Here is a 26,634-nt window from a genome sequence, read left to right on the forward strand (position 1 = left end):
CTGCAGCCGCAGCCGCAGCCGCAGCTGACTGTTGGAGGCGAGTTACTGGCCCCAAAGGATAGGGTGCGCAACTTAGGTGTCCTCCTGGATGATCAGCTGTCGTTTGAAGATCATTTGACGGCCGTCTCCAGGAGGGCCTTCCACCAGGTTCGCCTGGTTCGGCAGTTGCGCCCCTTCCTTGATCGGGATGCCTTGTGCACAGTCACTCATGTGCTCGTTACCTCTCGCTTGGATTATTGTAATGCTCTCTACATGGGGCTCCCCTTGAGGTGCACTCGGAGGCTTCAGTTAGTCCAGAATGCAGCTGCGCAGGTGATAGAGGGAGCTACGCGTAGCTCCCATATAACACCGCTCCTGCGCAGACTGCACTGGCTACCTGTGGCCTTTCGAGTGCACTTTAAGGTTTTGGTTACTACCTTTAAAGCGCTCCATGGCTTAGGGCCTGGGTACTTACGGGACCGCCTGCTGTTACCACATGCCTCCCACCGACCCGTACGCTCTCACAGAGAGGGACTTCTCAGGGTGCCGTCCGCCAAGCAATGTCGGCTGGCGGCCCCCAGGGGAAGGTCCTTCTCTGTGGGGGCTCCCACACTCTGGAACGAACTTCCCCCGGGTTTACGCCAAATACCTGACCTTCGGACATTCTGTCGCGAACTGAAGACACATCTTTTCATTCGCGCGGGGCTGGCTTGAATTGAATTTTATTAATTTTAAATTTTTATTAATTAATTTTAAATGGGGTTTTTAGTTTATTGTATATTTTTACTTCTCAGGCTAATTTTAAAATAAGTTTTTTAATTACATTTTAAATTGTACATTGTATTATCTGTTTTATTTTTGCCTGTACACCGCCCTGAGTCCTTTGGGAGAAGGGCGGTATAAAAATCAAATAAATAAATAAATAAATAAATAAAAATGCTTCAACTGTTGTCTGTCTGTCTGTCTGTCTGTCTGTCTGTCTGTCTGTCTGTCTATCTATCTATCTATCTATCTATCTATCTATCTATCTATCTATCTATCTATCTATCTATCTATCTATCTACCTATCTAGTTAGCACCCACCCCTCTCCTATAAGAATGAAATATTTTAGGAAACATTAAAAAGGCAGAATATTATATTTCCCTGGATGAGAAATTGAGAAACTCAGTCCCAGCTCCCTGCCCCCAGCAGATATTTTGGTGCCAGCTTATCTACAAGACAAAAGACTGGGCCAGCCTATCTAAAAAACAAAAGACCTCAGCTCCAGGGTGATAGGATTAAGACATGACCCTCCAGGACATAATAGGATTATATATCAGCAGAGCTCACCCGATGGCACAACCAAGCCCCTTCATTACATTGCCCAGCAAGGTTCAACCAAACTTGATTCAGACAAACATAACTCTACATGGGAGTCTGACTGCAACCTTGAGCTTCCTGTTCTCGCCACAGGAACAGGAAGCTCAAGTTCAAAGCCCAAAAGAGGGTATAAGTAACACTCACTCTCACTCCATCTGGTCAGCTACCCAGGACTTCTAACCCATGTGGTCCTGTTCACCATTAAACCATCTTTCCAAGCAGCCTCTATCTTTCCAGTGTCTTTCTCCCCACTCTGAACTGAACCCAGATGGACATTTCTTCCAACACTATCTATCTATCTATCTATCTATCTATCTATCTATCTATCTATCTATCTATCTATCTATCTATCTATCTATCTATCTATCTATCCATCCATCCATCCATCCATCCATCCATCCTCTATCACATTTCTACACTGTCCAGCTCACTTAAGTGACTCTGAATCGGTTTACAATAAAAAAACATACTATAATATAAAAGTATAAACAAAAAGAGTTCAAACAAACTTAAAAACAATATTAAAAATTTAGCTATTACAGAGGGAGCACATTCATGTCACACCAACCACTGCCAGGGTAGCATATCCCTCTTAGATCCCCCATGTCCATTGACAGAACCAGGTCTTAACTCTCTTTCTGATGGCCAGAAAAGTGGGAGCCCACCTTACCTTTGGAGGTAAAATGTACCTGAGTGTGGCAGAGAAGACTGTAACTGAAAACACTATTTCACAAGATTATTCAACATTGAGCATATTCACATTATTACAGAGTATAAATTGCATGGCATTATATATATTGTGTGTGTATATATGTATATCGGGGGTAAAATCCAAAAATTTTTCCTACTGGTTCCGTGGGTATGCCTTGTTGGGCGTGACATGGGAAGGATATTGCAAAATATCCATTCCCATCCCACTCCAGGGGAAGGATACTGCAAAAACTCTATTTCCTCCCCTCTTGGGGGAAGGATATTGCAAAATATCCATTCCCACCCCACTCTGGAGCCAGCCAGAGGTGGTATTTGCCGGTTCTCCAAACTACTCAAAATTTCCACTACCAGTTCTCCAGAACCTGTTAGAACCTGCTGGATTTCACCCCTGATGTATCTGTGTGTATACACACACACACATATCCTCCTCAATTGATAATAATTTGAATATGTTTGATGCTGAATAGCCTTGTGTATGTGAGTGTGCACCATTGTCAAAAATATTTTTATATGTTGATCTTAAATTGACCATTAATAGTATTCCTACCGAAAATGTTGCAACTCTTCATCCTCACATTGAGGGTTTTGAAAGCTTTCACCAATGCAAGATCTTCCACCACCCTGTGGGAAAGGATTATTACAACTCCGACTTCTGGACTTCCTTCTATTAGTACATGGGCTCCAAGAAGACCAGCAGCTCCAGCCTCCCTCAATGACTCCTGTAATATGAAAGAAAAGTTGTAATTTAACCCCATGATCAGGGCTGGAACCGCAATATCAGATATAAGACCGCACATCCCAGATGCAAATCCATTAGTTTTTCATTTAAATACCTCCAAGAATCCAAGTCTTCATTGTAGGGATTTTTTTTACAATGAATGCTCCTATTTCCCCCCTTCTTTTTCTGAAATGTTTTGTTTTCATCTTTTATTGAACTTGGACTTTTCTTGACCTGGAACATCTGTCAGTACTTTGTAGCATCTCCAACTAATGAAGGAGGAAGCACATTAATTCCGTGAAGGCCCTCCTGTTTTCCTTTGAAAATGTAGTGGTGACTCATTCCTTTTGGTTTTTGCTAAGCTTCCTCCTTTTGCAATTGGAATTCAATTACCTCTAAATACTTGAGAAATTACTTTCTGATCTTGTGCTACTTTCCGGGAGAACAGAAAAAGTCTGTTCTTCCTTATCTACAAACCACATTGTATCCAGTGTGTGTGTGTGTGTGTGTGTGTGTGTGGTGTGTATTAACACCTCAGGTCCCAAAGCATCACCATCAAACAATTCTTAACTGAATTCAACTGAACTCAACTGTAACTGATACATAGCCAAAATCAATGAAATGTCCATCAGCTGGTATTAAATCCATCCTCTGTAGTAATCGGGAATCACTTTTGGTTCAACTTCTGCTGGGTAAATACACATCTGTTTCAACTTTTCCTTATAGAACGTGGTTTCAGGATTGCTCATTTGCTTTTCATAAATACAACACCAGAACTTGGTACCATACAATGCAGCAGAACAGAGTGATGCTATTTATTACTTCCCATATACTGGACATTATGATTCTACAAATGCAGACCAAAGGTTGGGTTACACAGCTGTGCTTGTGATGCTATAACTGCCTCATGTTCAGTTGGTGATTGGTGGATTGGATGTTGCACACGCTACACTAGTGTTTCTCAACCTTAGCCAGTTTAAGATGAGTGGACTTCCAACTCCCAGAATTCCCTAGCTATGCTGACTGGGAATTCTGGGAGTTCAAGTCCATTCATCTTAAAGTGACTAAAAGTTGAGAAACACTGCTCCACACCAAACCCTTTCCTACTGAAGGGAAGAGCCTGGAAGCTAAATAACCATAGAACATTTATTGCTTGGCTATAGATATCTTGGAAACAACATTGAAAGTGTTCCAGAATTCATTTGCTTGTTTCTATTTTAGATTTCTTCCCATCATAATCAAAAGTCTTTCATCAGGTTACACTTAGCAACAGAGTTCACACCATCATGCTTAACCAGATCAATTAAATATTTAGGATGTTCATTTAATAAGCATGTTGTGTAAACAGAACAGCCAGTGTGTACCACAAAGTTAGGAGACAGGAGATACTCATAGCTCTCTTTATGATTTACACTACATTGGGCAAGGATTTCTGATGCTCAGAAGGAACTGAGGGGAAAAAAGACATGATCTTCCATGACTGGACTTATACCAGAGGTTTCACTCTCAAATTTTTGTTGTTAGTTGCTAAGTCGTGTCCGACCCATCTCGACCCCATGGACAATGTTCCTTCAGCCCTTCCTGTCCTCTACCATCCTCAATTTATTTCTCCTTAAATGCTCCTAAATATGAATCGGTTCCTCTGCTGTCTAATATTAGGAATCCTGATCTTTAACTATCAGGCCTGGCAGTCCTCATTTAGCAACCCAAATTGGGACCAGCAATTCAATCATTTAAGCAAAGTGGTTGCTAAGTGAAACAGGCAACTGGGTTTATGATTTACTTCAGCTTTCCTTTGCTTTACAAGTAGTCCTTAGATCAGGGGTCTCCAACCTTGGTCACTTTAAGACTTGTGGACTTCAACTCCCAGAATTCCTCAGCCAGCCACAAGTCTTAAAGTGACCAAGGTTGGAGACCCCTGCCTTAGATTACAGCAGTAGCAGCAATTGGAACTGGAGTTGCTGTCACTAAGGGATGCAATTGTAAAGTGCAATGTCACATGACCACATCAGTCCTGGTTGTCGTTGTAACCCCATGATACACAAGTAGTTAAGCAGGAAATGGTGGGAGTACCAAATAAGCAGCAAGGGAGGGGGTGTTACTTTTACATCACCATCGTTGCAAATAGTCCTTGTAAGAGGTAGTTACCACATGAGGACTGCCTATATATAGATTCATTCTTATAAATGCAATTTATCTTAAAAACTCATGAGGTGCTGTATGTTCCCATAATCACTACTTTGCCTGATATTAGTTATTGTCAGAGAATAGCTCTTTTCCTATGTTTAATGTAATCATACAATTTCTATTTATTTGTTTGTCAAACAGAAATTGCAAATTTGAAAGAACAAAATGGGGGAAAAATGCTACAGGGACAAAAGCGTACTTATGCATACCCCCTTAGGAACCTCTTAAATATGGGGTGAGGTCCACAGAGGTTCAATTGGAATTAAAACTGTGAAAATTAGTACCTACTAATACCTACTACCTACCTAAGAGACTACTGAATCAGGTAAGATTTTTGAGACTTTGACAACTCCGTTGCAAAAATTGATATTTTTTTTACAATCAGCTTTTACATTTAAAAAAAAACTTGCAATCAACATTAAAGCACTTTATATTAATTTCTATAGCAGCTCTGTAGAAATATTCCAAATTATAAAAAGGAAGAGTGGAGAAGATTTGATTGTTACGCATTGTCTGGTCTAGATTAAATCTCTGACTTCTGTGAGGAAGGAAGAACTACTTACCTGGCTGATCTTGTACAAGAGTTCCCAGTTCACAAGCTGCTCCAAAGGTATATGGTTTGCAAAAACACATGCACTGAGTTCCTTCCACAGTTGGCTGACCGCCATTCTGACATGGCTTGCACTTGCAGGGGTCATTCTCAGTCAAATACTCTTCAATTGCCTTTTTCAGGTACAGTTTTTTGACCGAAGCACATGGTACTTCCTTCACCAACTCATAGAGCGGTGCCAGCTAAATAGAAGGCAGACAGTTAAGAATTCCACTAATCTGCCTGGATACATCTGATATACATTTACTTGAATTCTAAACTAAGTCTACACAGAATAATGAGCACTGTCTATAACACTTCATATTTGAATTAACATCCAAAGGATTTAAAAGTTATTGTTTGTTTGTTTGTTTTTCATACTTTAACGGCCATCTCCCTTAGAGAGGGGCTCTGGGCAGTGTAGGGGTTCTGAATGCTACATTATATTAATATTTTGTTGTTCAGTCATTAAGTTGTGTCCAATATTACACAACCCCATGGACCACAGTATGCCAAGCCCCCTATCATCCATTGTCTCCCAGAGTTTGCCCAAACTCATGCCCACAAAGTCAATGACCTTATCTAACATCGCATCCTCTGCCAACCCTACTCCTTTTGCCAAAACTGACTTGATCTTGGGATTTGGGGATGATGGGAACATGACAGGGACAAGGAACAGATTAACATGACAACTGCTTGATGGAAGAATGAAAGGCATAACTGTGTGTTTCCTCTCTTTTTAAAATTTAACAACAACAACAACAATTGTCAATAAGAAAGACAAAAAAGTTTGGATAGTGGCAATGCCTGGAGACAGCAGAAGAGGAGAGAAAGAACTGGAGAAGACAACAAAATAAAAAACCTACAAATAGAAGTAGAACAAAGGCAAGCAAGGGTGGTACCAATAGTAATAGGTGCCTTGGGTGCAATCCCAAAATAACTGGACCATCACTTGAACACCATTGACATTGACAAATTCACCATCAGTCAATTGCAGAAGGCAGCTTTACTGGGAATAGTTCCATCTTACAACAATATCTGTAACACCATCAAACATCCTGATCTTATCCCAGCTCCTTGGTAAAGACTCAATAGCTACACAAAAAAGCTAAACCCAGTCTGAACATCTAGCTGACTGTGTGATTATCAATAATAATAATTTTATTATTAAATTCATTAAATTAATATGCTGCCAGACTCCCACCAATTTCCTTTCTCTTTCATTTTTTGTTTCTATTGTATAATTTTGCTATCTTGAAAAATTGTTAGACAGACCCTCAGACAGGCAGATAGATAGATGTAGCCAAATACACACTTAATTTATGCAGTTACCTCATTGTAAATTGATTTCCTACCCCAAAACTTTAAACAGTAACTGTGACTTTAATAGCAGCCTAAGTCCCTTCTCTGGTTCCTTTAGAAGTACTTTAAATACATAGTACTTTAAAATTAGATTTCTATTATACAAATGTACCCATTTTTTCAGTGCAGGGCTGAAGGGTACATTTCAAAAACAAAAACTCACACCAATAGTATCAAATGTGAAAAAGAGAAAGTAGAAAAATAAAAGCCACGGTTAAAGTAATTCTTATGCAAATCAAACCTTTTAAGAATTGAAATTACAATTGGCTTCCAAGATACCATCTGTTTAACATTTCTGAATAATGAAAAACAGAACAACTGCTTTGCATAATATAACATAAAATAAAGTAAAACAACATTCAGACAAATGCTTCAGGGGAAAAAAAAAACAGCAGCATTTTGACATCAAATATATAAACTGTAGAAGGGGGTGGAGAGAAGAGGAGGGAAGGCTTACAGTTATTTAGAGACTTATAATTAATCAGTAATCCATGAAACTGCTTGCTGTAACTGATCTGCATTTAAAACAGGCCTCCTAGCTATGCTCCATGCAAATCTATGTACGTTTTTTTCATAGTTTATATGTGACGTTATATAATTTCTGCTGGCCCAGGAGCTAAAAACAACATTTAGACTAATTAAAATATTTGAACTAATTTGCTGACAAACGCAAAATGATCACAAGGGTGTTGCTTCCATTTGGTTACTCTTCTATTTAGCAAAGTTAATGGCAAGCTGTTTTTATTGTCAAGAACAATTTTAACGAACCAAAACAAATACAGAAAAGGAAGGCAAACATTTATTTTTGTTTGAAATAGGAAAAGATGAAATCAACTTAGCACAGTGGATAGCTCCAAAACAGAATCCTGGGGCGCTATATAAGAGGTGGCCATAGCTACCATATGTAGAAAACTTATGTGGGTCAGGAATTCACAACCTGAGGCTTCAGAGCAGTGTGTCTCAGCCTTGGCAACTTTAAGATGCATAAACTTCAACTCCCAGAACTCCCTGCGGCTTAAAGTTGCCAAGGTTGACAAACACTGCTTTAGAATATCAGCAATTCCCATAGAAAGCAATCACATACCCCCATATGATTCTTTTTAAAAAAATGCTAAAATCTTGTGTGAGATTGTATGCAACTAAGGCCTGAGATCCTGAAATCTAATAATATCTGATAATCTGATAATCTTACAAGATTTATAAATCTCTTGAGAGAACAATGCCTGCCCCGTTATACAAGCTAGCACTTCATACCAACTCCCAATACACCTGGTGTAGATTTATGAACGGTACTCAACCTCAGGAGTAAAATCCATACCACTTAAAGTTGCTGAGGTTCAGAAACATTGTGAAATACAGTGCTAATGGCTGCAAAATTTAAACCACCGCTAGATTGTAGCAGACAGATGCAAAATTTCCTAGTTTTCTGCTGCCATGTTGCAGTAATCAGGATGTATACAGCCAATATGGTAGGCCTATATGAACAAAAATATGCATATAGATATAATAGTGGGATCACATATTGAGATAAGCCTTAATGCAACTTATTTGGAATTGGCCTACAATATACACCAATATGGAATAACCATTAATCTCATTAATCATCTTTATGTACGAAAAGGCTCGGCTTTGGATTATTGCAAAAGACTGTGCCAAATCTAAAACAATCAAAGTCTTACCTTTTTTTTAATAACTCTGGGATAAAGAGACACTGTATGAGCCCAGCTGGAATATCGTTCGGTATTTGCAACCGGATTGTTAACGTCTATGAAACTTAAACCAGCCACAGTTCTAGGATCCCCTCCCTCGACATATGGGTCAGCTTTAATCTGATCATTGCGGACTCCTGGAAGGACAGACAGAACATTTTAAAATTGAACAACTTATATTGTCCAAGAATAAACCCAATCAAAAAGGTTTATGAGCCTGGTCAGTAAACACGGTAAATCATAAGTGCTCTTAATAAGTTTTTATTTAATAAAAATGCAGAGTTTAAAAGAACTACATCCTTATTTTAAACACAGGGACCTTCTAGATGGGTATTTTGTAGATAAAATGATTTTTATTTTCTCACAGCCTGTCTACCTCGAAAGAAATGCACAGCGTTCAAGTAAGCTGTAATGTCCTTTTCCAATAATATATGAGTTTAATATTTCTAGAATCATCCTATTATTCAAAGTCCTTTAACAAAATATTCAGTCCATCAACATGGAATGCTGACAGTGAATGTTCTCATATATTCCTGGGAATATACCTGCAGTGCCTTACCTGAAGATTGCTTCACCAATTCATTGAGAGTTTCACATTCCACTTTCTTCTTCTTCACAATGATATAATTGTAGCCAGAAGTAGTGCATTTATGCATATCCGTTAGACTGTACCCTAATGAAACAGACAAGCATCAGAAAGGTTTCATTACATGAAAGTGGATTAGTGCATTCATCTTTCAGGTTGATCCATAGCTCTTACAGCTATAGGCTCCAAGATAATCCTGCTAGTTAAACAGAGCAAATATATTTATTGATTCTACTTTTATGTCGAAACCAATCACAAGCACCCATTTTAAATATTCATCTTGATGACAAATAGAATTTATGTGATTCAGCAAATCATAAAAGCAATCCATGGATGGAAAAGGAAATCTAATAAACCAAACAGTGCTGTTGTGACCCAGGCCCAAGAAGGTAGTAGGAAACTCAGTCAGTGTAAAAACAAACTTTATTAGAACAGCTGAGAATTAACTCATTCTCACCATAGTTCAACTAAATTAAAGCAAATTCCTCCCAACACAATTCTTCAGTCCTATCACCAACCTTGGTCCAATTAAGCAAACTGCCAAAGGCCTTTCTTGGCAAAAGTTCAAAAGAATGCAGCTCAACTGTCTGGAACCCATACCATATTTCTGACATCAATACAATTGAACGTGACCAGAAATATTTTACAAGAAGAATTCTCCACTTCTCTGAATACAACAAAATACCTTATGCCACCAGACTTGAAATCCTGGGTTTAGAAAATTTAGTATTACGGCGCCTGACCTGAGTTTAACTCATAGAATCGTCTATTACAATGTCCTTCCTGTCGAAGACTACTTCAGCTTCAATTGCAACAATACACGAGCACACAATAGATTTAAGCTTAATGTTAATCGCTCCAATCTTGATTGCAGAAAATATGACTTCAGTAACAGAGTTGTTAATGCTTGGAATACACTACCTCTGTGGTCTCTTCCCAAAATCCCCAAAGCTTCAACCAAAAACTATCTACCATTGACCTCACCCCATTCCTAAGAGATCTGTAAGGGGCGTGCATAAGAGCACAATCGTGCCTACCGTTCCTGTCCCATTGTTTCCTTTCATTATATCCAATTAATATAGTTATTACATACTCATAATCATATATATGCTTATATATTGTATAATTATTTCATGCTTATGCTTATATATACTGTGTGACAAAATAAATAAATAGAAACAGATGTAACAAGACAAAGCTATCAACGTTGTTTTCCGGCAGAGCCCTAAAGGCATTGCTGGTCTTTTAAGCCTCATGGGAGGGGCCAATCAACTCTTGGCCCTACTCCCGAATCATCCTCTTTGCTTGAGCTGCTCTTGCCTTCTGGTAGCTCTTCTCATGCGTGCATTAGGAACAGGCTCCTCCTGTTCCTCTGCCTCACTACTGTCCGCCTCTGGAGGCTCTGGAATCCACACATCACTCCCCGATGGCCCTGGCCCTACCTCTGCCTCCGACGCAGAGCCCTCATCTGGGCCTTCCCCAGCCTCCAGGACAAGCCCATGTTCTTCCTCAGCCTCATCGCTGTCTGACTCTGTTGCCAGCTCCACAGGCTGCTGGCGGACCACAACAAGGCCATGTATTTTAGTAAAGACTAAAATAGTTTTAAGAAATGCCTTAATATTAAAAATGCCTAATACTAATACCACTCCAGAAGTAGCCCTGCTTTCACAACCATATAACATACTGGAGATTCACATTGTATTATTTATTGCTGAAATAGATGATCTTATGAAGACAAGGTTTAATAACTTGGAATTTCAATTTTAAACAAGTTAAGACACATAATTCAGGGCCAAACTGGATAGTAAATTATTAAACTCTGTAATCCATTCACAGAGATATACTTTAAAAATGATTAGTTTTCTCTCTTTGCAAATAGCAGAAACAATGGACTTAATATTTGGCATGATTTAGGCAGAGCATTAAAACACAATTGTGCATTTTTTGGGATTTGATTCTCAGAAGTGTTTTAAAGCAGAACAGGGCATGAATGTAGCAACCTCATGGCAAATCTTTAAAGCAACCATAACTTTTCCAGAAACGTGTTGTAGCTGCAGGAAGCAGCTGTAGAAACTTAAGAAAAGACCCACCTATTTTAAAGACTTGCAGGCAGAAATCACATTCACACACTCCTATGCTCCAAAGCAACTTTTAAAATAAAAACTGAAATGCAGTACAGCTGTAATGCGCTGTTCATTATTATATCTTTTAATAATGTTAATTTAGTAATGGTTTTTTTTCTGTAACAAGGCACTTGCTTACTTCCAAGAAACTGCACTTTGCTATGTTGTACCAAAAGCAAACTCACTTAGTTGTACAATGCTATGATTTTAAATACAGAACTGCGTGCATTCAAGCTGTGGATTTTAGTTGGCATCATAATTAGTCATTCCTCTCTGCCTACTTTGCTCTAACATATTATGAAGGTAGAAGCTGCTGTTAAAACATGGAATATTGATAGTGACACAGAGCTATGCAGTAGAATATAAAGAGAGTTTCAAAATTATACTAATATGTGTAACCACCTATGCAAGATCTTATCCCCCCCCCCAATAAAATAGTGAAGTCCAGGATCTAGAATGATTGTGTTTTTCATCTGATTGACTTGTAAAAGAAGCTTGAACCAAACAAATAAGAATCCAAAACCACATTCAAAAATAGAAGACATTTCACTCATAAATCCTTGGTGCTGGCAAAAGAGTACCTTAAACATTACCTCTTGAGTTAGCCCTATTTTTAGAGACATGAAAAATGGCTTTGTAATATCCTCCCAAAGATCCAGAATGCAGGAAATGTGTTCCATAACGTTCAATGAGTCGATGATAGGCGTTATATTCATAGAAGGAGGGCAGTCTAGAGAGCTCTTGCCAGAAGGACTCAGCAAGGTTTAAAAATGCGGGTTGATTATTGAGGAACTGTGCAACTTCCACTGAATTTTCAATCACCATAAGATAGTTACTCTGGAAAGATAAGACATAAATCAGACAGCTCTTTTCACAAGAAGCTGGATATGTGAGCTGGTATCCATTGCAATTCAGTGGTGGGATTCAGCCGGTTCTCTCCGGGTTGCGTGAACTGGCAGTGGCAACTGCGGGAGGCTCTGCCCACCCACCCAGCTGTAACGCATGGCTACTGCACATGCACAGAAGGATGTGCGAATGCACAGAGGTGGCGCGTGTGTACACATTTGCGAACCGGTAGGGAAGGTAAGTGAATCCCACCTCTGCATTGCATATACCATACTCGGATCATTATTCCAACTTCACTCTTATCGGAATCCCCTACCCAGCAAGTGGTATTCAGAAATATATGAACAGGATCTTGTACTTAGATGTTTACAGGCAAATATCTGCATTTGTCTCAGATTAGTCATATAATACTCACCTCAGCCTATCAGTGGCCCAAAATGGAACTCTCCTCTCCTCTCCCCTCCCCGTCTCATTCCTGCCATCTGGTTTCCTTTCCTTCTACTTGATCTTTCAGTGATTATTACCAAAAGTTCACACTCTTGGTTTGATGTCAGTTGTTGGTATACTGTATTTTATTGTTAAAGTGATTAGAGTACAGCTTGGGAAATTCTGTTGAGGTTTTATTAAACATGGTGTGTTTCTTTTTCAAGCAATCTAATGTTTAGTAAGCTCAAAATTGCAGGTTTTCAGGCAGGGAAGATCTTTCAAAGTCAGTATGATGGCTATGATTCCTCAGCTGAAGATTAACTTTTATACTTTACACATTACACTTTTTTTGTAATATGTGCATTACAGAGTAAAAGGTGGAGCGTGATTTCATGCTCACACCAGTTGCCTTGATTTTCCTACGGACATCTCTGATTTTGATGTGTGGAGTTTCTATGTGCCCCTACAACTTTTTCTGAGTTGCCTTCCTCAACACAGCAATAAACAAACTCCACAAATATTGCAGGTAGCCCTCATTTAGCAATTGCAATTGGGATCAGCAACTCAGTCCTTAAACTAAGCAGTTGCTAAGTGAAATCACGACTCTGCTTACAATCTTACTTCAGCTTTCATTTGCTTTATAGTTCTGTGAAAGTCGTAAACTATCCTAGTGTATCTTTTATACATATATTTCAAATATATCATATATATATCTATATATCTATATATCTCACTATAATATATTATATTATTCTGATTATTTTATTTACATATATACTTAGATATAAACTTGTACCCAATTTCCTTTCCACAATTTTTGTTTCTTCCTATTTGTTCTTATATTTCTACTCCTAATTTAACCGTTATTTAATCTTCTCTTGTCTTTTTTTCCTTTTTTTCATTTTCCTCCATGTAATTTCTATGTATTTACGCTGTTCTCTTAAGAGAGATTCACATAATGTGATAGCCAACATGATGATGATGATGATGTGATGATGATAGACCAGGATGTCAGCCTTCCAAATACACTAATTCTACTTTATTTAAGGCTTCCTAAATTAGTGGTCTCCAACCTTGGCAATTTTAAGCCTGGAGGACTTCAACTCCCAGAATTCCTGGCTGGGGAACTCTGCCAGTTCAACTCCCAGCAAAGCTGGCTGGGGAATTCTGGGAGTTTTATTTATTTATTTATTTATTATTTAGATTTTTATACTGCCCTTCTCCCGAAGGACTCAGGGCAGTGTACAGCCAGATTAAAAAACAGTACAATATACAAATTAAAACAAAAATTAAAATAACATATTCTATAAATGGCCAAAAATTTAAAACCGTCAAATTTGACCCATAAAATTCATAAAATACCCCAATTAAAATTATTAAAATTCAAAAGTTTAAAAAATTAAGCCAGTCCCGCTTGGATAAACAAGTGCGTTTTCAATTCACGGCAAAAGGTCTGAAGGTCCGGTAATTGACGCAAACCAGGGGGAAGTTCGTTCCAGAGGGTAGGTGCTCCAACAGAGAAGGCCCTTCCCCTAGGGGCTGCCAGCCGACATTGCTTGGCGGACGGCACCCTGAGAAGACCCTCTCTGTGTGAGCGTACGGGTCGGTGAAGTCCACCAGGCTTAAAATTGCCAAGGTTGGAGACCTCTGTCCTAAATAGAATCTTGAGAGTCTAAAAATACAAATCCCCCACCATTTCTTTTACAGCCCAAGAAGTTAGGGAGGTCCTGGGTCTCTTCTTCTGCCTACTACCAGCTTCAGGCTATGCCGTCTCTTATTTGACCATTCTCTTGGCAGCCTAGCTTCACCCCGTCTTCCACATACTATTACAGAATGACTGATCTTACTAGAAACATTGGGGAAGCAGCTGCTGTTAATAGAATAGGAGAGGATACACTCCTTTCCATAGCTCTCCACCATCACTCCAGCAGCCTCAAAATCTGTTGCAGATCATTCCATTTCCAGAACATATTTTTGATATTTGGTAGAAGATGAAGAAAATAGAAGAACGCCCCACTGCATTCACTGGCAGTTTAGTCAATTTCACATTAGGTACTATACTTGATTAGTAGGGAAGCTGGTTATTTGTTTTCTAAAGCCTCTCTTGAATGTGCGGTGGGTCATGCTCCCAGCCAAATGGAAATAGTTTTTGGGCTAAAGATATTAGCTTTAAATTTAAAAATTAGCTGTATTTTTGTTAGAAAAGCCAACAGATATTACATTTGGATTGTTATGGGTAAAGCTCTAAAACAGGGGTGTCAAACTCAATTTCATTGAGGGCCACACAGGGTTGCGTTTGATCTCAAAGGGCTGGGGTGGGTGTGGCCAGGGTGGGCATGGTCAGCTCGACGTCACTCGTGTCAGGAGTGCCTGTTGTGGCCCGAGAGCTCTGCCAGTGAAAATGGGCTCCCGAGCTCCGTTTTTGGCTGCGATAGTGCCCTGCAACCCTCGGCCAGTGAAAATGGAGCTCGGGCGAACCACCCACAGCCCTCCCAAGTTCCATTTTTGCTGGTAGAGGAACTATGGGCCAGTTCTTTGCTGTTTCCAGGGCAGCCCCACAGGCCAGATCTAAGCACCCCATGGGCCAGATCCAGCCCCTGGGCCTTGAGTTTGATACCCCTGTTCTAAAAGATACGCCTTCTTCACCTTTCTGTCACTTGGAGAAGGAAGAAAGCAAAGCAATACGAACCTCTGAATGGCCTTTTGCATATTTTTCTGGTGTGTATCGATGGTAATTATTTCCAGTGTCACGACCCTCTGTCTCTTTCATATAGGACCAAGTACTGTTGTAAAATTCAGTACTGAATTCATTATCAATTTTCACCTGTACAAAGAAAAAAAAAGATATTTGATGACTTAGTAAAAACATTCTGTTACATTCTGACTCTTGAAATGAATATAGATTGCCTCCAGAATGCAGCTTTTGTCAGGATGAAATACTATTGATATAAATGCTACTACAGGTGCTCCTAGAATTCCCAGTAAGCTTGCCAAATAATGAAGAAACCTCCTGCTGGAAATATTGGGAGCTATTATTTCAATACATCTGGAAGTTGCTGGATTGAGGTAACACCAAATTAACTCCAGTCAATAAATACATATTTCCTCTTATATTTTTTTATGGGCAACCCAGATGGTGTCTAACAGTACCGTGTTTCCCCAAAAATTCCCAGGTCTTATATTAATTTTTGCTCCAAAAGACACATTAGGGCTTATTTTCTGGTTAGGTCTTATTTTGGGGAAAATACGGTACTAAATGCATCCATCTGGCTGACAATCTTAACTGGGGCTTATTTTGGGGGTATGGCTTATATTGCGATTATCCTGAAAAATCATGCTAGGACTTATTTTCTGGTTAGGTCTTATTTTCGGGAAAACAGGGTAATAATACAAATGTTGTTGGATTAAAGAAAGTAACCAATGAAAACAAGAAACAGCTACAGGGAGGGGAGGGGAGGAATTCCTATTCTTACTAATAGTGTTAGTAACTGTTGATAGGAAGAGATTAGATTAGCTGTTTATCATTCTGTAGGTAGCAGCACTACGTAGTCCTAACACAACATCTCCAATGTCAGCTGTGATATCTTTTAATGTCTGGTCGTGGATAGATTAGAAATGTGCTGTGGGAAGCCAACCCATCCATCCGAAGAATGAAATATTTTGAGGACTATTAAAAATGATAGGATAAAATATTTCCCCTAAAAGAGAAATAAAAAATCTTAAGGGAGACAGAAACTCAGAGTCCTAGCTCCCTGCCTCCAAGCAGATACTGAGCTGGGGCAGTTTATAGAAATGCAGATTTGGTAATCCATTACTCCCTGCAGCAAAGTCTGAACAAAGGCAGAGTGATAGGATTAGCCCTCACTCAAGATCCAAACCAGGACAAAGCCAATAAGCCATAATAGGAATTGCCCAACATCCTTTCAGAACACAAACCTCTTCTTTGCATCATCTCAGCAGCCCAAACTTCAACCAAACCTGGGAGCTCAGACAACCTATAGAGCCAGCTATGACCCCTACATAACCTCTACATTGCCCCATGGGAGTCTGATAACAGCCAATAGAATACACGTTCTTGCACAGAAACAGGAAACTCAAGGGCAAAGCCCAAGAGAAGGTATAACCCTCCCCTCTTAACTCCATGTGGTCAGCTGCCCAGAACCATCCATGTGGTTCTGTTTCATCAATAAATGGACCCTCTTTCCAATCAGCTTCCAGCCTCCATTTTGTCTCCAGTGCCTTTCTCTCGGATTGGAAATGAACCAGAAAGATATTTCTTCCAACAATGCCAATAAGGAAAATAAACTAATCACACCTCAAATGTATAAGCAAGGACATTTTCACTCAGCCGATAATATTCTCTCCGGTCACCACTGAAGACCTTCCGACATTGGCCACCATAGCTCTTAGTGTCAATGACCACATTTCTCATTTCACCAGTAAGGGCATCAAAGCTGCAAGAAAATAAAGTCATAACATAATTATAAGTGCAGGATCTAGAATGTGAGTTCTGGAACCAATCGTTGGTACATCTACAGTTAAATTATGAACAGAACAAGAAAACCATGATGAAGTTCTGTAAGCCCACAAAACTGATAACATATAACAGCATGCTACATAAAGAGGAACAGAATTGCTCTCTGTATCTTATAATACTAAAATATTTTAATCTCTATTGCAACTGTCTTTGATAAGTTACATTTTAATCCCAAATTAACATAACAATGGCCAATCTCCTCTCATTTTTTTTATTCAAGTGAAACCATCCACAAGGCCACAGCAATGCATAAAGCCTATAATTTATAAGCTTTGAAATAATATCCTAGTCTTTGTGCCAAAATACCAATCACTCCATCAAGATCAACGAGCCAAGAGACTGGAGAAAAGCAGTAGGTATTTACGGATATCTCTACTTTTGCAAAAAAACACGCTTAACCATGGTTTGTTGAATAATCCCCAGTTAACTGAGTTCATACAACATTCTGTATTTTACCACTCCAAAAGCATATAACAGGGACAAAAATCAAATTTGGTCAACAACCTGTCAAAAACCAAAAGGGGCTCCAACCATTCCAATCAAATTTGATCTAAGTCTTCCTCTAATTGTGCTCCAGATGTCTCTTCTAGTACTTCATCTCCAAGAACTCTTTGCTAAACCAAGGAACATAGGCACAGGGAGAGGCCAAATAAGTATTGGTTGGAAGAATTAAGGTGGTCACGATTAATTGTAATAATTAATACAGTAATTATTAAACGTGCTGCCCAGAATTCCTCAACAATGGATTGGTAAGTCAAAATTATAACTTTGTTCATTCATAAGAACGATAAGAGCAAATTACCCTTTTCCTGTAAGCTCTACATTAGGTGGTGCTCTAAGTGGGGGCTTCTGATCACATATTTTCTTGACTTCTTCACATCTATCTTCATCCGAGCCACCTTCCAGGCAATCTTGATCTCCATTGCACACCAGTGATTTGCGAATGCATTGTCCTATTACCATAAAGATAGACAATATTGATAGAGAACATACTTTGATAGTGAAATTGATAGGGAAAACCAAAAATGATGAACAAATTGACCTCTTTGTCAATGTGTAAATAACTCTTCCTAATCTGGTAGCATTTAATTCTGTTTAGACTACAATTTCCCAAATCCACAGCCAGCACTGAGAAAGGAAGCCCAACAATAAATGATTATATTTCACCATGGTATAGCTGTAGATAACTCGCTCATAAAAACACAGTGTTGTTTGATATCTTGCACTAGTATTTTGGCACTGGGTCTTATCCAATGATTCCTTTGCCATAATCTAACAAACAAACCTGTAAAGTAATTCTATTAGATAATTATTTCTACTGTCTCCACTTATGTCCATTTGCTGTCACTACAGAGCAATCTGTAAGAAATGACCAGGCTGAGCCTGAGGTCAAACACGTCATAAGTGATGAGTCCCTGCATGCCTGCAAGAGAGCTAAGTCCAGTCCACCTTGAATTCCCATGACTCTTGTTCCTCTGGCCAATTTGCTTCGGCAGTTAGTAGCTCAGATTTTTGTAGAGAGCTTAAATTTGCAATAAATCTTTATACTCATTTGAACTGCCCGAATCTCCTGATTTCCCTGGTGCTTGTCAACAATCAGCCAGTTGCTTAGACTTTTGAAGCTGTGTACCTGAAGAACATCTGAAACGGTCACCACATCCTTCTTCTGTTGGGCAACCTCTTGTGGGAACGCATGCACGAGTTTCAAATGAATTTCCTGAGCATGGATTTCCCTCAAATTGTGCATAAATGGCTACAGTCCGCCTGCGAATCTAAACCAAAACACATTAATTTAGGATTGAAAAGGAGTATAATGTATAATATGTAAATAATAAATATATAAGAATCTAGAAAAGTAAAGCTATTAATATTAGATAATTTAAGGTAAATAAAGAAAAGGGGATGAGAAAGAAAATAAAATAACAAATGTGATATGGGAGGGAAAGGTATAAAAGCGAGAGAAAACCACTAAGAAACGCTGTTTAGAAATAGGAAATATTTTTATGTTATACGTTGTGTGTCTGTCAAATAGTGTAACATAAAAAAAAGAAAAAAGAAAAGGAGTGTTTTCTCTTTTCTCTCAACATTCTCTTGGGCATAATTCATCAGGATGCAGGCTGATGGTTGGTGAGTTCTGGGTATAAATCCCAAAGGTGCTTTTTCAAGAGGCAACTGAACTTTCTGGTTTTTCTTGAAGTCGTTTCGCTTCTCATCCAAGAAGCTTCTTCAGTTCTGACTGGATCAAGGGTGGGTTCTACTTACCTTTACTACTGGTTCACAATGAGATTGCTTCGCTCGCGCACACACAGTTGCTTCTGTGCATGCGCAGAAGCTTCCCGATGACATCGGGATTGGTGGGTGGAGCCTCCCCTGGTTTTACTACCTGTTCGCAAGAACCGGTCCGAACCAGGGGCAACCCACCACTGGACTGGATGGTGAGGAATGGAAGGATTTATATCTGAGGACACAAAACATCCAGATGGCCTCAACAACTCACTAAAAGAATGCAAAGGACCAGCTGTCTGCAAGGAATATAAATCCTTCCACTCCCCATCATCCAGTCAGAGCTGAAGAAGCTTCTTGGATGAGAAGCGAAATGTCTTCAAAGAAAAACCAGAAAGTCCAGTTGCTTCTTTAAAAAGCACCTTTGGGACAACCATGACCTGGATGACTGAGAATCTACATAGACATTCTGGGCATAAGCAGCTTGCTTATCCCTTACTTCTTTCTTCCACTCTTTCTTTTTAGAATTTTGGATTTTTTTTCCTTCCTTCCTTCCCTCCCTCCCTCCCTCCCTCATTTTTGTATAAGTCCTGTGGCTGAGAAAAAAAGAAAAATATAAAAAACAAATCCAGAGAAAACACCTTGCTTGCCTCTGTTTTGTATGTGGTATATGTCTGTGTAAAATTACATACCCATCAAAATTAGGGACCTGTTTCTTATTGAGAATTCATGTCACAATAATGACAACTAAACTTCTACAGCTTGACATTCTGATGGATTGGATTTGAAATTATGGAATTTCCAACTAACATGCTTCCTGGTTGGGGGGAAAAAAACCCTTAGACAAGGAATCTGCTTTTGCATGATAGCTCTGTCTGTAAATTAATGCCCAGAGCAGCAAGCAGAGGGATACCATAATTTTTGCATTGCCAGCTTGCTCCTGTAAGTAAGTACGGTAACTTTTTGTTGCTATCATTAAGGGTTAAATTGTACCCTATAACCATCATTTGTGTTGTAAATGTTGTACCTTGATGAAGGTATTTTTTCTTTTATGTACACTGAGAGCATATGCACCAAGAAAAATTCCTTGTGTGTCCAATCACACTTGGCCAATAAATTCTATTCTATTCTATTCTATTCTATTCTATTCTATTCTATTCTATTCTATTCTATTCTATTCTATTCTAAATCCAGAGAGCCTTAGTTAAAAGCCTGACGCTGGGGAGAAGAGAGGAAAAAAAAGAAAAAAGAGGATAACAAAATAAGTTGAAAGAATACAACATACCAGAAAATTCAGGAAAAGTCTACTGTATATGTAGTGTTTCAATAATCAGTTGAAAAGATAACTCAATCGGAAGAGAGCTGGAAGGAACCTTGGAGGTCTTCTAGTCCAACCCCCTACTCAAGCAGGAGACCCTATATCATTTCAGACAGGTGGCTGTCCGCTCTTTTCTTAAAAACCTCCAGTGATGAAGCACCCCAAACTTCTGGATGCAAAATTGTTCCACTGGTTAATTGTTCTCACAGTTAGGAAGTCTCTCCTTAATTCCAGGTTGCTTCTCTCCTTAATTAGTTTCCATCCATTGTTTTTTTGTCTTGTTCTGCTTCTTTGGAAAATAAGCTTCCCCCCTTCTACTTCGTGGCAACCCCACAGATATGAGTAAAATGGTTTACTCATATGGTATAATGAATATAATGTTGGACTTAGAGCAACACAAAGATGCTACTTGGGCAACTCTCTAAAGCAGGGGTCTCCAACCTTGGTCCCTTTAAGACTTGTGGACTTCAACTCCCAGAGTTCCTCAGCCAGCAAAGCTGGCTGAGGAACTCTGGGAGTTGAAGTCCACAAGTCTTAAAGGGACCAAGGTTGGAGACCCCTGCTCTAAAGTATGACCTCTGGTTATACTCATAAGTACTATATTTATATTGTTGCAATTAACAAAGACAACTTATTACCAGCACTTATTGTTTGTGAAAAGGAAATACTAAAAAAGAAATGTAAGCTCATGGAGGGCAGAGCTGTAAGCAGATAAAGTTTTTAACATTGCATATCATATAGCACAGCAGTTCAATCTTTTCCAATTTTTTGACTTTTTGGATAGTACACTGATATGATAACTAACACTATCTTTAACTGGCAAGTGCTAAATAGTCTTTCATACCCTACTATTAAGGCCTGGTTTAGCATCTCCAGCACAGGTAGTCCTTGACTTACAACAGTTCGTTTAGTAACAATTCCAAAAAGTGACTTATGACCATTTTTCACCCTTATGGCCATTGCAGCATCCCCATGATCACATGATCAGAATTCAGATGCTTGGCAAGTGACTCATATTTATGATGGTTGCTGTGTCCTCAGGTCACACTTCTGCTACCTTCCGACAAGCAAAGTCAATGGGGAAGCCAGATTCACTTAACAACAGCGTGACTAACTGAACAACTGCAGTGATTCACTTAACAACTGTGGCAAGGAAGGTCGTAAAATAGGGTAAATGCAACAAAGGTCTCACTTAGCAACAGAAATTCTGGGCTCAGTTGTGGTCGTAAGTCAAAGACTACCTGTATGAAATCTTTTAAGAGTCCAGAAACATAAATCAGCTCATGGTTTTGGAGAAAGGACCAAGCAATTAAGATATGCAAGAAATATTTATAATACTATACCTGAGTTTTAGTACAGCCATCACACTCTGACCAAGGACCATATGGATTCCATCTGCAGTGGACTGGATCAATTCTATTGGATGTTATGTATGAAAAAAGAAAAAAATATTGTCAGTTATTGTAGCATTGAAGGAAGAAATCTACCACAATAGCAGAGTATAGGTTTTTCATTGAAAAAGTTCTAGAATCAGTCCTGACTTGGAGAAAACCTCCTGATTGAAAAACTACAAAGTTGCTGCCAGTAAGTCTTAGCACTAACTATTTCTAGCTTTAACTTGAGGTTTAACTATAATTTTCTAGATATTTCCAATCTATCTATATAAGATTTGGAAGTCTGGAAAGACTAGTCAAATAAATATGGTGACCATGCTATAGAATTATTCCTAAGAATTTGGAATAAAACAATAAAACCTTAAGATGAATAGTTGTTCTTTTATATAGGAACAATATTCATTTTCTAAAAATTCACCATGATGCAGTGCTGAATCAGTGTGAGACAATGAATGGGAAAAAACAAGATGATTTTTTTTCTCACTACAGACAGAATGCAATTTGGAGATAGAAGTTGTGTATCACTTAGGCTTTCTCCCACTTATTGCAGAGACTTAGTCTGGCAGTAATTCAGTTCTATAATTCTGTAAAATCATTAGTTATGTTAACATCTTGCTATGGCTCTACAGCAAGGCTGCAGTGGCTCAGTGGCTAAGACAGTAAGCTTGTTGATCGAAAGGTCAGCAGTTCGAATCCCTAGTGTCACATAATGGGGTGAACTCCTGTTACTTGTCCCAGCTTCTGCCAACCTAGCAGTTCGAAAGCACGTAAAAAATACAAGTAGAAAAATAGGGACCATCTTTGGTGGGAAGGTAACAGCATTCCGTGCGCCTTTGGCGTTTAGTCATGCCGGCCACATGACCATGGAGAAGTCTTCAGACAGTGCTGGCTCTTCAACTTTGAAACAGAGATGAGCACTGCCCCCTAGAGTTGGGAATGACTAGCACATATGTATGAGGGGAACCTTACCTTTATGGCTCTACAGCTTGACTCTTTGAATTGGAAACACCAAAAAATACTCATTTTTTTTCTGATTTTCTCCTTCAGACTGTTTAGCAATATAAATGGTATAATGATTAAACTAGGGTAATTAAACTTTTTTAGGGTAATTTTTAGGGTGATTGGATATTATTGGATATTATTTTGAACTGCCCATCTAGCAGTATCAAAAGCATGCAAATATGAGTAGATAAATAGGTACCACTTTGGTGGGAAGCTAAGAGTGCCTTGGTGTATAGTTATGCTGGCCATATGACCATGGAAATGTCTTTGGACAATGCTAAGAAACAGATATGAGCACTGGCCCTAGATTTGGACACAACTGGACAAAGGAAACCTTTACCTTTCTTTACCTTTCTTTGTTTCTATCAAACATGAAAGCATTTCTTGGTCAAGAATGTTGCATTTGTGTAATAAATACACAACTATGAAGACATAATCATATATATTTGTTAAGTTTTAAAAATAATATTTTTATTAGATTTATATATTTTATATGTCTCTTTTGAATGATGGTAGATGTTGCTTATGTCTATGTGCCTGTTGATAGCCAATTTGTCTTAGTGGCAGACTTCCAGGAATTTCTCTAATGTTTTTGGATTTGACTTCTAACTATATATACCTACCATACATACCAATGCCATTCAAAAGAGACAATCAAATATTCAAAAAGGAAACAAAAAAATCAAAACATCTTCTCACCATCAGTCAACACCCAGATAAACAGAGATTAATGCTCAACCAACAATCAAGAACAAAACAAAGTCTACCAACTCAAACAATGAAGCTAACAATAAACTACAACCTAAATCAGGGAACCACCTAGACCAGGGATGTCAAACTCAAGGCCTGGGGTCCAGATCTCACCCGTGGGGTGCTTAGATCTGGAAACAGTGATGGATTGGCCCACAGTGCTTCTCCCAGTGAAAATGGAGCTCTGTTTTTGCTGGCAGAGGGTTGCAGGAGGCCGTTGCTGCCGAAAACAAAACTTGTGAGCCTGTTTTTGCTGGTAGAGCGCTTGGGCTACCACCACTTCAACGTGAGTGACGTTGAGCTCCCCCCGCCCCTCCCACAAGGTCATACACAAAACTGATGCAGCCCTCAGTGAATTTGAGTTTGACATCCCTGACCTAGACCACATTCACCAACATTGATGGGGCAAGTCACTGGTATATATAATGAGAGAAAACCCCACTTCCTTTTAGTACTGATGTTGCAATCTAGGATGGTAATGAATATGCCAGGGATTCCCAATGCTTTAAAAAAAAAAAAGGCAGTAAAACACCAAAAAGGTCATATTTTAAAATGTAGATTATGTTAGTATTGCTGTGGATTCACTTTTTAAATCCAGGGGATTATTTTTAAAACTATTTGAAATAAACAAAATTGGATCATACTTTTTCAAAATGGAGATGCATTGTATAGCTATTTAATATACGTAGACATTTACTTACGCATGTGTGTTTTTCTTTTTTAGTTTCCTTCTCTTGTTATAGTTTTTACAGGTGTTATTTTGTATTTTGTGGAAGTAATCTGTCAAGTTATTTGATTATTAAAAGACTATTGAAACCAAAAGTAATTCAATTCCAAAGGAATAGCTTGAAGCAGGCACCCCTTTCTGCAGCTCTTTAAAACATACACATTTTGCCCCAGGAAGAATGTAGCTGCTTTAAAGAGTTGCAGCCAGAAGCTAATCTTGCATTCCTGAAAACATAGGAAACTTACAAACAGAATACTATGATGATTGCACCTCCATAAAATTTTGTAAATGAGAATGAATAAGTAATGTGTGGAAGCATTCAGTTCTCCAAATACAGCTCACTCATGTTTATCTAATTGGTCCTTGGTCCTTGAAGCTGCAGTCCCCATCTTGGTGTCCTTCTGATGTTGGAACTGCCACTCAAAATTCTCACCATCATGCCTGAAACTATTGTAACAGGAAATTCTGAGATTGCAACCCAAATTCATCTGAATGCTTCTTTATTTCTGGAGAGACTTCTCAAAAGTGCTATTGAAAAGTGTTTAGCACCAGAAATCTCATGGGAAACGGCAATCTTAACAATTTTATAACATTGCGCAAATAACTAAGAAAGGACTGTGAAAGCATTTTGTATGCTTTAGATTACACACACACACACACGCACACACGCACACACCACCCCCCAGTATTCAACATCTTAACAGAGGAATTACAGACAGAGTAACCACTTTGGAAAAAGTCCCACACTTTTATCATGAAAGTTGTTTCCTCCACCACTCAGCTAAAATAAAATAAACTGGCAATCGAGGAAAAAATGGTTTTCATAAATCCTCAGTCTGTAAACTGAACAAACGAGCTTCTCTTGTTCTTGGGTAGTGGGAAAATCTCTCTTTTCTAACTGGGAATTAAGACAGTAAGTGGTGCTGATGGAAAAAGAGATGACAATCAGGACTTAGAAGTTCCCATAGCGATGGAAGGCTATGATTTCCCGGGTCCAAATTCCTTATGAAGTTTACCGGAAAACTTTAGTTCACCTTTCATCTGAACCCAGCTCACACTTTTGTTCCGAAGATAAAATGAGAAAACTAGGTATATTTCCTTATATACATGCTGGGGTGGGGCGAAGGAGGTGGAGAAAGAAAGAAAAAACCAGGAGAAATGAAAAGTTTTTAGAAAAGGCTATGGTTAGCTTCAACCTAAGCACAGGACCGCATCTCTCATTTTTGAGAACATGATGAAGAATTTCATTGCACAGCCCATTTTTGCTTAAGATACATTCAGATTTATTTTTAAGACATGTTCTACTTGCCTTGAAAAAACAGGAAAGCAGCCTGTAATTTCTAACAGAATCAAAATGGTTAGAACCTAAAGAGAGAAGAGGAAGAAGACATTACTAAAGGTGTGTAGTTTTTAACTTCTTTTTAACTTAATTTCCCAATATATTAATGAAGAAAAGCTCTGCTGAAAGATGCTTTGCTAACCATACTGCTATAGTAGCTTAATAAACAAACAGACAAAAAAGATATATGTATATATATATATTCTAGTTACTGCTATCCATTCTCTCCCAACCCAACACACCCTGTGTTTCTGGAGTTGTGAACCCATGTTATCCTTTTCTGCTTACAAAACAAAGCCTGCTTTTTATAGATTTATAGAAATTGACTCAATGCCATTCTTACCTTCATGATTAGAGGAAGTCTGCCTTTCCCACCTAGCAACTAGGAGAGGAAAAACCTTCCTTTGAGAAGGAGGCTGCACTTCAGAACTAGGCGGGCCACTTGTCAGTCCAGTTATCTGGAAACTGATTCTGTGCCTGTCTGCATTACTTTTTCTTTCATAAGATAAACTCTAAGCAACACTGTGGAATGCTAACACTAACTCATAATCTCCTGGGACAAATTGTTCTCAGATTTCTGAAAGTATTCAAATCTAGTTTTTCCATATCCTGCAAAGGCCTGGAATGCAGTTCTGGAGAAATATTTAGAATATTTAGGAAGCTATTGTCAAATCTATCAAAGCCAGGCAAACAGATCTGGTCTGCAAAAATCCAGATGATCACTGCCATCTAGTGGCGGTCCAGAGTT

At 38.8% G+C, this 26,634-nt stretch overlaps 1 protein-coding gene across 1 annotated transcript in view; it reads right to left on the bottom strand.

Annotated features, from left to right (window-relative positions):
• The window catches only part of C7 (complement C7), a 39,102-nt gene extending 12,719 nt beyond the window's left edge, over window positions 1–26,383 (bottom strand). Inside the window, exons 1-12 of the mRNA XM_058172606.1 lie at window positions 26,230–26,383; window positions 25,857–25,912; window positions 22,018–22,090; window positions 18,764–18,905; window positions 17,936–18,086; window positions 16,912–17,050; window positions 15,286–15,420; window positions 11,918–12,161; window positions 9,175–9,288; window positions 8,586–8,752; window positions 5,519–5,747; window positions 2,598–2,769 (exon numbers count right to left, since the gene is read on the bottom strand). Coding sequence (XP_058028589.1) covers window positions 2,598–2,769; window positions 5,519–5,747; window positions 8,586–8,752; window positions 9,175–9,288; window positions 11,918–12,161; window positions 15,286–15,420; window positions 16,912–17,050; window positions 17,936–18,086; window positions 18,764–18,905; window positions 22,018–22,090; window positions 25,857–25,912; window positions 26,230–26,235 — 1,628 coding nt within the window. The 5' untranslated portion in view covers window positions 26,236–26,383. The remainder of the gene's footprint in view (window positions 1–2,597; window positions 2,770–5,518; window positions 5,748–8,585; window positions 8,753–9,174; window positions 9,289–11,917; window positions 12,162–15,285; window positions 15,421–16,911; window positions 17,051–17,935; window positions 18,087–18,763; window positions 18,906–22,017; window positions 22,091–25,856; window positions 25,913–26,229) is intronic.
• Window positions 26,384–26,634: the final 251 nt, after the last annotated feature.

The sequence above is a fragment of the Ahaetulla prasina genome, chromosome 2, assembly GCF_028640845.1.
Source record: "Ahaetulla prasina isolate Xishuangbanna chromosome 2, ASM2864084v1, whole genome shotgun sequence".
Lineage (NCBI taxonomy): Eukaryota > Metazoa > Chordata > Lepidosauria > Squamata > Colubridae > Ahaetulla > Ahaetulla prasina.